This window comes from Oratosquilla oratoria, chromosome 12 (genome assembly GCF_046742065.1).
Source record: "Oratosquilla oratoria isolate Oo_2021 chromosome 12, ASM4674206v1, whole genome shotgun sequence".
In the NCBI taxonomy this organism is placed as follows: domain Eukaryota; kingdom Metazoa; phylum Arthropoda; class Malacostraca; order Stomatopoda; family Squillidae; genus Oratosquilla; species Oratosquilla oratoria.
Window position 1 is genome coordinate 19,078,997 of NC_134788.1, and position 13,001 is coordinate 19,091,997.

At 42.2% G+C, this 13,001-nt stretch overlaps 2 protein-coding genes across 2 annotated transcripts in view; one reads left to right on the top strand and one right to left on the bottom strand.

Annotated features, from left to right (window-relative positions):
• The window catches only part of LOC143031052 (BTB/POZ domain-containing protein 6-like), a 246,509-nt gene that overhangs the window by 172,311 nt on the left and 61,197 nt on the right, over window positions 1-13,001 (top strand). The gene's annotated exons all lie outside the window — the stretch shown is intronic.
• LOC143030583 (BTB/POZ domain-containing protein 6-like) lies at window positions 4,901-6,959 on the bottom strand. Its single transcript, XM_076193746.1, has 3 exons — window positions 6,518-6,959; window positions 5,273-5,368; window positions 4,901-5,046 (listed from the first exon to the last, which is right to left on the bottom strand). The coding sequence occupies exons 1-3, from the start codon at window positions 6,701-6,703 to the stop codon at window positions 4,903-4,905; spliced, it is 426 nt and encodes a 141-aa protein (XP_076049861.1). The 5' UTR covers window positions 6,704-6,959; the 3' UTR covers window positions 4,901-4,902.

Below are 13,001 nucleotides of genomic sequence, written 5' to 3' on the forward strand. Positions count from 1 at the left end.
TAAATCAGGCTGCCCTCTTCACCCATATGGTATTCATTTTTTTTTTTTTTTTTTAATGTTATATATTTTGGTCCCTGTGCCATATGCAACTCTTAGCCCTGCATTGGTGAGCAACTGTCCAATTTCATCTGCGCATTTGGAATTGAGGATGGACAAAAACCCCCGGCTGTCCCCTTTGTTCTCACATATTTGGCTTTCTCTCTCTTTTTTTTTAAGCTTTTTCTTTTAGTATATGTAAGTGTCCTTGTGGGCAACACAGTTTCCTAAATATGTCAAAAATGTATTCAATTTCTCCTTGGAGAAATTCCTCACTGCACACCCGGTATGCTCTCAAAAAGAAACCTATTACTATCCCGCTTTTTATTCTTGGGTGGTGACTAGAGTAATAGTGGATTATGTCGTTTTTATTTGTGTTTTTTCTGTGTACTGAGAAAGCAGTCTTATTCCCTTTTCTCCATATTACCGTGTCTAGGAAGGCTAATTTGTCATTCTCCTCCCGTTCCATAGTGATTTGTATGTTCTTTTGTATCCCACTGAGCATATTTAATTTGTCGCTGAGGTCCGTCTCCCTGGGGGTGATAGCAGGTACATCATCCACGTACCGCAACTATGCTGTATCTTGGCCCATTAATGTGGTAAAATGGTCCCTTTTTCTTGAGCCTCCATGTATAAAGAAGCCAGAACACAACTGAGCAGACTCCCCATCGCGAGACCACAGCACTGAAAATATTCTTCATTATTGAGTGTGAAGGAACCAAATTTAACACATAAGGATATTGACTTTAAATAATCCTCCTTGCCAAGTCAAAAGATGACAAAACTCTCAGTTCTAGGATCTCATTAGCTTCTTCTAAAGCAAAATGTACAATGGTTAGATGATTTGCAGACATTACTGATAATCATGCCATGATTCTTTTCACCCTCTTTTTTCAAAATAACCTGTGGATGTATTTAGTGTAATTTTATATACCGTTGATTAAACTTCATTAGCCACTTTTCAGATCACTCCTGTCATTTGTCTAACTCTACTTGAATATCCAGGTGAATTTGGTGGCAATATATTATTACTCTGCACAACTTGGTATCGTCAAGAAATCTGGATACAGTAAATTGAATTGATACATTCATACACACACTTATATATATATGTATATATATATATATATATATATATATATATTTATATATACATATATATATATATATACACACATATATATATATATATATATACATATATATATATATATATATATATATATGTATATACATACATACATGTACAACACAGAACGGGTTCCAGTGAACAGATATGCATTTTTATCAACCACAACACACTTTCATTCTAAGCCCTCAACATAGGGAGATCCGCGGAGGCCAACATGCAGAAATTGAAACGTAGTACGGCCAAGGACTCGAGCCCGTTTCAATATCTGTATGTTGGCCTCCGCGAGTCTCTCGATGCTGATGGCTTAGAATTAAAGTGTATTGTGGTTGATATATATAAATATATATATATATGTATATATATATATATACAGTTACTATCCGAGTTACGACCTAGATTGGTTCTGACCAACCAGTCGTAAGTCGGATTGGTCATAAGTCGGATCCCATAAAAATAGCCGACACGAGGGTTATACTCTGGGATACATGACATAAATCTGTTGCGTTTTTAAGCTGTTTACTGTTTATCAATTATATGACTTTTATTTTAATTTTTATAATTTTTCTTAGTATATGATATGAAAACTTACAGTATGAATAATGCCATTGTTAGACATAGATACGATACAGGCCACTATGTTGACTGGAATTTTTCTAAGATTATCAAATATGAAAACCGTACTATGAAACGTAGATGTTTTGAATCAGCTTTTATATCTCTCATTGATAATATAAATCAAAACAATGTATTTTTTACAATAAACCTTTAGCAATTTTAAAAACAAAGTAACGAGCAATTTACGCAAACTGGGTTTACACCAGTTTCATGTTCGCTACTCCCCGTAAGCTCGGGTTATATAAGGAGTCAGATATTTGTCCACTGTGTTCACACACATAACAACGACGAGATTGTACAAATTCAAATCAGGCTTAATGTCCATTTTATGAATCGATAGCCTTAAAAAAAAAAAAAAAAAAAAAAAAAAACTGTTATTTCTGAAGAAGCCCTCCTGGGCGAAGCGTTAAATACATTGGATCCCATACTCCTACAGTTGTATACAGAATTGTTTTCAGTTGCTTAGTTGTTAATATGATATGGTAGGTTAAAGAAAGAAAATACTTATTATAAAGTACTCTTATTAGTAAACTCATAATAAGCATCCGCTAGACGTGGTCTTAAATACGTAAATATCCTTCATCCTTAATTAATTTATCAAACTCTTCCACAAATGGCTTAGCTGCATACGCATCACTGCTAGTAGCCTCACCTTTCGACAGCACGTGGTGAACCTGGTAACGCTCTCGAAAGACACGAAACCACCCAGCACTCGCTATGAATTCACGTGAAGCCTATTCTTCACCTGCATGTTCTTTCAACATGCGAAATTAACTTGTAGCCTTACTTTGCACTGTTTGCAACATCTGTTTCACATTTCTTTGCCTATTATCTTCCAACCCCGTGTATAGCAACTTTTCCATCTCTGCCAGTCGTGCGCGATGCCGGGCTGCTACAACTATCTTACGCGCTGTGCTGCCAGACATATACAGTAAACTCATAATAGACATCTGCTAGACGTGGTCGTAAGTACGGGTGGTCGTAACTCGCGTGCGTCGTAGCTCGGATAGTGACTGTATATATATTATATATATATATATATATGTATGTATATATTTATATACACTCATACATATACAGATATACATATATGCTGATATGCATATAGTACCACAGAAAACCGTATCAAGACGATCGTTGAAAGGTACTCTGAACTGTAATCGTTTATGATAGCAAGAAGGTTACCTACGGATGGGTGTGAGTACGTGGTTATGATAGCAAGCTGGCTATCTATGAAGAGAGAGAATTGTTCAGGGCTTAGAACGACCAGAACCTCAGTTATCAAGTTTTAGACATTTACAGTGCGTATTTTTTTATTGCTGAATTAAGTCTAACTGACAGCCGTTTCTGTGACTAGATGAAAGCTTGGATTCACCCGAAATTTTTATCATCTTACCTAATGGCATCCCTTTTGTAAGTAAAATGATATAGTAAAATTACATAATATATTCTAAGGTTTATAATAATGTTTATTAACCTTTACAAAGGAAAGCTATAAATATTATGAAGTAGATTTGTTCGAGAGCCGTTGTTCACTAACGTAAAATAGTTTAGACCTGTTAAAACAAAATGCAAGTCTTTGATATATAAAAACCCAAAGATAAGGAAACAAGATGTTAGAAACATGTAATCATAGAGAACGGCTATGTATAAAATAAAATTTTAAATTTTCTAAGACGAAGTCAGGCACCAGTTCTCGAACAACTGGAAGCTTCCAATGCGACAAATCTATTATGCAAAATTTTGACATACTTTAATGAGAACCCAAATCTATATATTTGTTTTTAATAGCATATGCTCAAAATTAATTTGTGTACGATCCAGGAAATTGATTTTATGTAATTAGATTTGAAAGGGTTTACCCATACATTTGTCAGACGTACGGTAAATTATCTTTCGTCTTTATTAATACGCATGAGACACAAGTAACAGTACACACACACACACACACACACACACACACACACACACACACACACACACACATATATATATATATATATATATATATATATATATATATATAATATGATATAATATAATATATACATTTGTATAATTAGGTGTGCCTTAGTAAGGCACATATACCAAAGGCTTTTCCCCCCTTGTGACGATTTCTGCACCTTGGAAGTGACGTAAAATATAGGATCCGACTACAACAAATGAAACGCTTCCTTGGGACTGAAACTGCCTCTCTAACAAGACACCTGATTGCATGAATGCTAATAACAATGGCGGCGGCGATGATGACGGTGATAAAATCTCTCTTTGCCAAGCGATTCCATTAGGCTTCGGGTCGCCGCCCGACGTGCCCGCTTCCTCCCTCCCTCGTTCGTGCAAAAAGGGGCCAAACCCAACCCAACCCGCCCACTCCTTCGCCGGCCGGACGGACCCGGGGCGGTGGGCAGCGGCACGGCGCGGCGCGGCGGCCAGACCAAACAGGGCTTTCCCCTCACTCACTCACTCGCAGCCAGAGCTTCCAGACTCGCACGCATACAGGGCACACTCAAGACCCTCCCATTCACGTGACAGGGTTACATCACCTTTTGACTTCCGCCATCTGCCCCATTCGCAACTACTTCCGTTTTGGGGGTAAACCATACATGATATCTTTTGCCCCTCTCAAGGGCAGCAGGCGGTGTTCAGAGGATGCCGAGCTTATTACAACATTGCCCCCATCAAAATCCTCTATCTCAAGGGTGCCAGCACCTGGTGCATCCAGGCGATGGACACAGATATTCCTATCACTCCTAAGCCAGGGAATCAAACCATAACGCACTTGCGGCTCCAATGTCTCTCTGTCTCCATCCGGGGAAAGGTGAAAGCGGGAAAGCCGCCCTTTCGGGAGTATTCCCCTCAGCACGTCCGTGCCGACCACGTTATCCACGAACTCGTCTTGGGACATGTCGAGAAACCGCACCTCCCTCAGCAGGTCGTCCCCGATCTCCTCCCGGAGCGCACTCCCCGACGGCTCCTCCTGCTGGCCTGGCTGGGTTTTTCCCCTGCGACCAACAAGAGGCACAGAGATCACTTTAGCGTGCGGGCTTGATTAGCGACTACCAAAACATAGTCATGCACTGTGCAAAGAGGAACAGAATGGTCGCCACGAGTGCGAGTACTTACCAGGCAATCAGTCCTCTGAAGGGGACAGCCTCGGAAGAGAAGGCCAGGGTCTTGTCCGTCAGCAAAGCCCTCAAGGTTTCCTTGCTCAGACGAGACACGGTCTCAGGCAGCATGACGGCGTCGGGGTCGCGGTCCAGTATCTGTGGGTCAAACAGACCATGCTTCTGAACATGTCGACGAATCCAAGGGACGGGCGACAGCTGACGCGACCGAGCGTGCAATGCCGCCGTGCTTCCTTACGCTCTAATGCAAAGCGAGGCGTCTTTCAACCATGACGGCTTTGGACCCTAGTTCCAAGAAGTGTAGATATCACCATTTTACCCGAAAGGAACACCAGCCACGACATCAGGAAACAGACCCACGTACCTCTTTGCACTTCTTCTTCAGCGCCGCGTCCTCATAAAGAACCGAAGTCTCCAGTACTGCCGGCATCGTCTCCGCCTTCACGTTGGATGCGATGTACTGAAGACAAAAAGAGAGAGTTTGCCTAAGCTAGTGTGAACAGTCGAGTATATCATGATTCGCTATTGCATCTTTGTCCACAGAGAGACCCGTCTGCTGCCGTGGTGTTCAATAATGACGCCCAAACTACTACTACTACTACTACTACTACTACTACTACTACTACTACTACTACTACTACTACTACTACTACTACTACTACTACTACTACTACTACTACTACCAATAATAATGACAATGATAATAATGATAATGATAATAATAGTAATAATAATAATAATAATAATAATAATAATAATAATAATAATAATAATAATAATAATGATAATAATAATAATACTAATAATAATAATGATGATAATAATAACAATAATAATAACAATACTAATAATAATAATGATTAATGCTAATAATAATAATAATCAATAATTATAATAATAATAATAGTAATAATAACAATAATAATAGAAGTAAAAAGAAGAAGAAGAAGAAGGAAAAGAAGACGAAGATGACGAAGAAGAAAACGAAGAAAGAGACGAAGAAGAAAAATAAGACGAACAAGAAGACGAAGAAGAAAACGAAGAAAGAGACGAAGAAGAAAAATAAGACGAACAAGAAGACGAAGAAGACGTAGAAAAAAGAATAAGACGCAGAAAAAGAAAAGAACAGGAAGAGGAAGAAGAAGAAGAAAAACTAGAAGAGGAAGAAGAAAAAGACGAAGAAGAAGGAAACGAAGAAGAGGACGAAGAAGAATAAGACGAAAAAGAAGACGAAGAAGAAAAAGAAGTAGAGAAAAAAGAAGAGGATGAAAAAATAGAAGACGAAGAAGAGGAAGAAGACGAAGAAGAAGACAAAGAGGAAGAAGAAAACTATGAAGAAGACGAAGACTAAGAGTATGAAAACGAAGAAGGAACGGAAGAAGAAATAGAAAAAGAGGAGCAGAAGAAGAAGAAGAGACATAAGAAGAAAATGCAGAAGAAGAAACAGAAGAGGAAACAAAAAGAAAGAGAAGAAGTACCAAAAGAAACATAAAAAGGAAAACAAAAACAAAATTGAAAAAGAAGAAATATAAGTGGAAGAAGAAACAGAAGAAGAATGGTAGAATTACTATGAAGGAAAGCAAGGGCAGCTGGCCTCGCTACACTATACCTTCACACATTCTTTCTTTGTCGACTCTATCTCGTACTTGTGGGCCAGAGCGTACACCTCGAGAGCCTCTTCCACCGACTCCAGGTCCATCCGGTCCAGGTACATGTGATCCAGTAGCTTCTGGAAGGAGTGACGAGGGTCCTCTGGAAGGGTGAGCTTATCGGGAGCCTGGGGTCCATTCAGCATGGCGAAGAACACGGGGGAATTCGTGGACAGGACCAGGCTGTGGACCTGAGGGAGTCACGTACAAGGTCCATATAGTATAGGTCGACCCACGAGCGCTCCGCTTTTTCTATGTTCTGCGCATCCGTGACGTCAATGGGCGCAATAGGGGTTAAACGCGGGAGCGTGTGTCAATCTGTGCTTGCCTCTGGGCGGGACAAGGTCACACCTCTCTGCCTACTTGTCCTCACCGTTCATGTGGTTTCACAATGCCTTCATGTGCCGTGCGTAGCTGTGCTAATTTTCGAGTGAAAGGGAAATCAAATGTTTATTATTTTCGGTTTCCAAAAGATAAAGAAACCCAAAATCGCTGGATTCAGCTGTGTGGAAGAAAAGACCACATAAACCCTCTGACTCAACGTGTATGCAGCAAACATTTTGAGAAATATGAAATACGAACTCCTTGGAATACCAGTGCCTCCAAGTTGTATAGCATTCTAGCCTGGTGCAGTTCCATCGTTACATTTACCATTAGACACGGGTCCATTAGTATTGCAAGAAAATAGACCTCCGACCAGTCGCCCAGTTCCAGATTTAAAACCTCTGCCTGATTCAAGTTTCAAGCCTTTACAGACTGATGGTGAGTAGGATACACTAATTTTGCAGTTTCCATCTAACTGCTGTAATAAAAGCTTGATGTTTTGACCAGTGTTAATTGAATTATTGTGCGTGAATTAACGTGATTAGCCTCAATATAATGTGTTCATGTAACTTGTATGTTTTTGAACGTACAAGCTCACAGAGATGGGTTCATGAAATGGTAAACAAAACACATCTAATTATTTCAGGAAATGCACCATCCCAGGGTAAGCCAAGATGACCACCACCAGGTCAACTAGTGTTGCAAGAAAATAGACCTCCGACCAGTCTCCCAGTTTCAGGTTTAGATCCTCTGCTTGGTCACTTGATTGAAGCCAATAGAAGGCTTAAGCAAGTGACACAATAAAGAAATGATCTGCATAGGGAACAGAAACAATGGGAAAAAGAGAAAAAACGTTTACAAAGTACATTCAAAACTGCATATGACATAGCTGTGGCTCACATTAAGAAGGGACTTGGGAAATCCTTTACAGAAACACAAATAGATGCAATGTTAAATGGAAAACAACCAGCAACTTATACAGATAATGATATTAGTGAATCGCTGGTACTGCATGGCTACAGTTCAAAAGCATACAAATATCTAAAGGAAAAGAAGCATCTTCCTCTGCCTTCTGTAAGTACGCTCAACCGCCATGTGTCAAAGCTTGACTTACAACCTGGTGTGTTATTACTAGTAATTCAGCTTTTGAAAAAAAAAGTCAGATATTGAGCGCCTTTTGTGTACTGTCCTTTGATGAGACAAGTGTTGCATCAGACTGGACATACGAAAAAGGCACTGATGTAATATATGAACCTAAAAAGAGACTGCAATGTGCTATGTTAAGGGGACTGACAAACCTTGGAAACAGCTAGTGTACTACGACTTTGACACTAATATGACTAAGGACATACTGTATGACATTATTGTTAAGGTGGAAGAAGCTGGTTTTTTAGTTGTTGCTATAGTATCGGATATGGGATCAACAAATCTTAAACTCTTACAAACACTTAGTGTCACCATTGATAACCATAGCTTCACAAATTCAGCTTCTAGTGATAGGGAAATTTGTGTTTTTGCTGATGCTCTACATGTCATAAAACTAATTAGAAACAATCTTTTAGATTCTGGATTCAAATTGGATTGTAAAAATGGACGCGAGATAATCAAAAGGAGTGTAAAAGACTTAAAAACAACGTTCCGACTCAGCGACAAACACATTGATGTACAAGGTCATCGAAGAATGAATGTTCACTTAGCTGCACAACTGTTGTCTGAAACTACAGGTAAAACAATTAACTATTTTGGTCAGCAAGGCCTTTTAAAGAGTAATGATTGGGAAATGACTAGTAAATTCATTATGCTAGCAGATCGTTGGTTTGATCTCTTTAATGCAAGGGTACGTATAGACTCAAAAAATCCTCTAGAAATGCCTATGGGTGGAATTCGGAAGAACAAAATCGCATTTTGGAAGATATGATTAAAACTGCTAAAGAAATGAGAGTGGGTGGGAAAAATCACTTGTATCAATTTCAATAAGGGTTAATTATTTCTTCAATGTCCCTCTCAAAGTTATACAAAATGTTGAATGAAAGATTTAATGTAACCTTTCTGCTAACGTACAGACTAAATTAAGATGGCTTAGAACATTTATTTGGCTATCTTAGACAAATGGCAGGAGCTAATGACAATCCATCTCCTGTACAGATCAAACATAGAATTAAAAAGATTCTTCTTGGAAAAGAAATTACTCTGATGGGTATGAGGTATAACACAGTGAAAGAGTGTACAAGTACAAACATGTTGGATGCAGCACTTGCTAAAATTAACGTTAATCAATGTGCTACTACTTCCAAAATTGACCCCAACAATTTGGATGAAGAACTCTGCTTATCAGCAATGGTTTTTGCTGTGGATGATGAGCCAGACTGCTATGAACCCCCTTCATTTGATGTAAAAGACATAGCTTTCGAAGTAGCCATGGAAACTGAGGGTCTAAGGTATGTTGGTGGGTTTATGGTAAACAAATTTCCCCAATATGAATTCCTAGGATCAAGTGTGAAGGATAATGATAATACATGTATTTCTACCTTAAGTAGATTGGAAGGAAAACTAAAAACACCTAACAAGGAATTTTTTGACCATTTGAAAACCATGGAAAGGTTGTTTAATTGTTACCATGGAGATTCCAAGCTAAAATCTAAAAAAAAGTGCCATGAAAAACTTGACAAAATACATGGTCAAATTCGTACCTTTACCTGGGATGTCATAGGTTCCTTCGTTAAATGCAGAATTTTTTTCAGGATGAGAGTATTAAACAGAAAAATAGTGGCACAAAAGATTGGCAACAGAAAACTATCAAAATTAGCAACATCAAAGGGAATCCCACATAACAGTGCAAACACATTGTAAACATTAAGTGCTAGCACTAAACTACTGAAAGTGTAACTAAGGTAGAATGTGTAAATAAGGTGTAATTAGTTTGTATTGAGTGTATACTCACAAGAAGGTATATATTAAATAAAAATCAATGAATATTGTGTTTTTGTCGATCTCCCACCTTAAATTCAGTTCTTCGGCAGCCAGACAGCGGGGGCGGCGACCCGTCGTCGGGCAGCCAGAGGGGTGGGGGGCGACCCGTTTTCGGCAGTCAGACAGAGGGGGCGGTGATCCGTTTTCGGCAACCAGACAGAGGGGGTGGCGACGAGTCTTTGGCTGGTAGACAGAGGGGGCGGCGACCCGTCTTCGGCAGCAGGAAAGAGGAGACTAGGACCCGTCGTCGGTAGCCAGGTGGAGGGGGCGGCGACCTGTCGTCGGCAGCCAGACAGAGGGGGCGGCGACCCGTCTTCGGCAGCCAGAGAGAGGAGAGGGCGACCCGTCTTCGGGAGCCAGACAGAGGGGGCGGTGACCCGTCTTCGGCAGCCAGACAGAGAGGGCGGCTTCCCGTCGTCGGTAGCAAGAGGGAGGGGGCGGCGACCCATCTTTTGCAGCTTGACAGAGGGTAGGGCGACCCGTCTTCGGCAGGCAGACAGAGGGGATGGCGACCTGTCGTCGGCAGCCAGCGAACGGGCGGCGACCGGTCCTCGGCAGCCAGACAGAGGTGGCGGTGACCTTTCTTCGGCAGCAAGACAGAGGGGGCGGCGACCCGTCGTCGGCAGACAGAAGGAGGGGGTGGCGACCCGTCTTCGGTAGCCAGACAGAGGAGGCGGCGACCCATCGTCGGCAGCCAAAAAGAGGGGGTGTCGACCAGTATTCGGCAACCAGAAAGAGAGGGTGGCGACCCGTCTTCGGTAGCCAGACAAAGGAGGCGGCAACCCATCCTCGGCATCCAAAAAAGGGGGTGGCGACCAGTTTTCGGCAGCCAGAATGAGGGGTTGGTGACCCGTCGTCGGTAGCCAGACAGAGGGGGCGGTGCCCCGTCGTCATGAGCCATATAGAGGGGGCGGCGACCCGTCTTCGGTAGCCAGACAGAGGAGGCGGCGACCCATTGTCGGCTGCCAGAAAGAGGGGGCGGTGACCCGTCTTCGACAGCTTTACAGAGGGGGTGGCAACCCGTCGTCGGCAGACAGAAAGAGGGGGCGGCAATCCGTCTTCACCACCCAGGTAGAAATGACGGCGACCCGTCGTCGGCAGCCAGAAAGAGGGGGCGGCGACCCGTCCTCGGCAGCCAGAAAGAGGGGGCGGCGATCAGTCTTCGGTATCCAGAAGGAGGGGGCTACGAACCGTCGTTGGCAGCCAGAAATAGGGGGCGGCGACCAATCTTCGCCAGCCAGTCAGAGGGGACGGAGACCCGTGCTCGGCAGCCAGAAAGAGGGTGCGGTGACCCGTTTTCGTCAGTCAGAAAGAGGGGGCAGCGACCAGTCACCGGCAGGCAGACAGAGGGGGCGGCGACCCGTCTTCGGCAGCCAGAAAGGGGGGGGCGACCCGTCTTCGGAAGCCAGAAGGACGGGTCGCCTCCTTTTTCTGACTGCCGAACATTGGTCGCTGTCCCCTCGTCCTGACTGGTTAACAAGGGTCGCTGCCCCTCTTCCTGACTGGTTAACAAGGGTCGCTGCCCCTCTTCCTGACTGCCTAACACAAGTCGCTGCCCCTCTTCTTGACTGCCTAATACGGGTCGCTGCCCCTCTTCCTGGCTGCCTAACACGGTTCGCTGCCCCTCTTCCTATATGCCTTATACGGGTCGCTGCCCCTCTTCCTGACTGCTTAACACGGGTCGCTGCCCCTCTTTCTTGTCCGTGCCTTCGCATCATGGCCTCGATAGCTTCTATTGTTGTCGTCTGGGTCCGTCACCTCCCTCCCTCTCCCTCTCCTCCTCCTGCCACTGGAAAATAAAAAAAACATTATCCGAACGTTTTCGCCGACATCAGGGAATGATGACGTCATCAAATAGACGAAAAGGTTTTGGACTAAATTTCACACATATAGTATAATATAATATATATATATATATATGTGTGTGTGTGTATATATATATATATATATGTATATATATATATATATATAAATGTATATATATATATATATATATGTATATATATATATATACATAAAATGAAATTGTAAAATGGTAACCTGAACAGAGAAGAGAAATTCCTCTTCAGAGAAAAAGTATTTAAAATTGAAAAACCATTTCTAATGACATCATCACAAAGAAATTGTGTAAATCGTCATGAATGTGAAACAAATGGCGGGAATTCGACTTGCGCGTTCGATTATGGGCAAAAGTGAAGGTTTTTCGTAAGAAAATAGCATCTACAAAGAAAAAACAGTTCAACACACATGGAGCATATATTTGCTGACCACAAGGTGACTCCGGGAACAAGTCGGGACCGTGCTTGCCCCTTCCACTGCAAGCAAGCAAGCACGTCGTTTCGAGAGACTAAAGGAAAGTGTTTCACAGAAAAGGGGGGAGGGGACAATCACGAGATGCAAATCACAGGTCTAATCCATCACTTGACATTTATTGTATTTTAAGGAGTCTCCACAATTCAAACGTGGAAACAACATAATCAATTGGGAATTTTCCCCGCAAACACAAATGTTCTTAGCAAATTCGTAGTGATTTATGAATCAAAAGGTAATGTACATACACATGGTTGGAGGCGACCCTTCCTAACTGACCCTGCGCACTCTAATACCTAAAGCTAAAACTATATCAATACTTATCATAACACATTTCCATTCATCCCAGCAGTGCTGTACTAAGTTTGCGGCGTCCTTTGATAGGGAACCACTCTCAGACGCATGGGATGTTGAAGATACACGATGATAGACAATCCTTTGCGTGTGGGCCGACCCCGTTGAATCACCCACGCGTGGTTGGCAATGGTCGGCGGCTGGGTCCTCGCAATTTCATTCTTTGCTGTTCACAGAATCAACACTGCGTTGATGTCCTAAGCATTCTGAGGGCAAGTTCTGTCACACCAACTCGTTAAAATGATTCGTAATCGTAGGGCCCTCACATGGGGGAGGGGGGGAATATGCCCTGGAGGGGGCGGCACATTTAGGGAGGGGGCGGCAATTCTAGTCTGGACATGCCGCCCACAAGGTTGACCAAATAATTATAATAAAAAAATGTCAAAGAAGACCTGAATATATTGCCGTAATATAGGAATTTTGCGTGAGAATCAACAGAAAAAAATGAAATATTTCCCCTTGTCCTTTCCGCAACAGGGACATTGA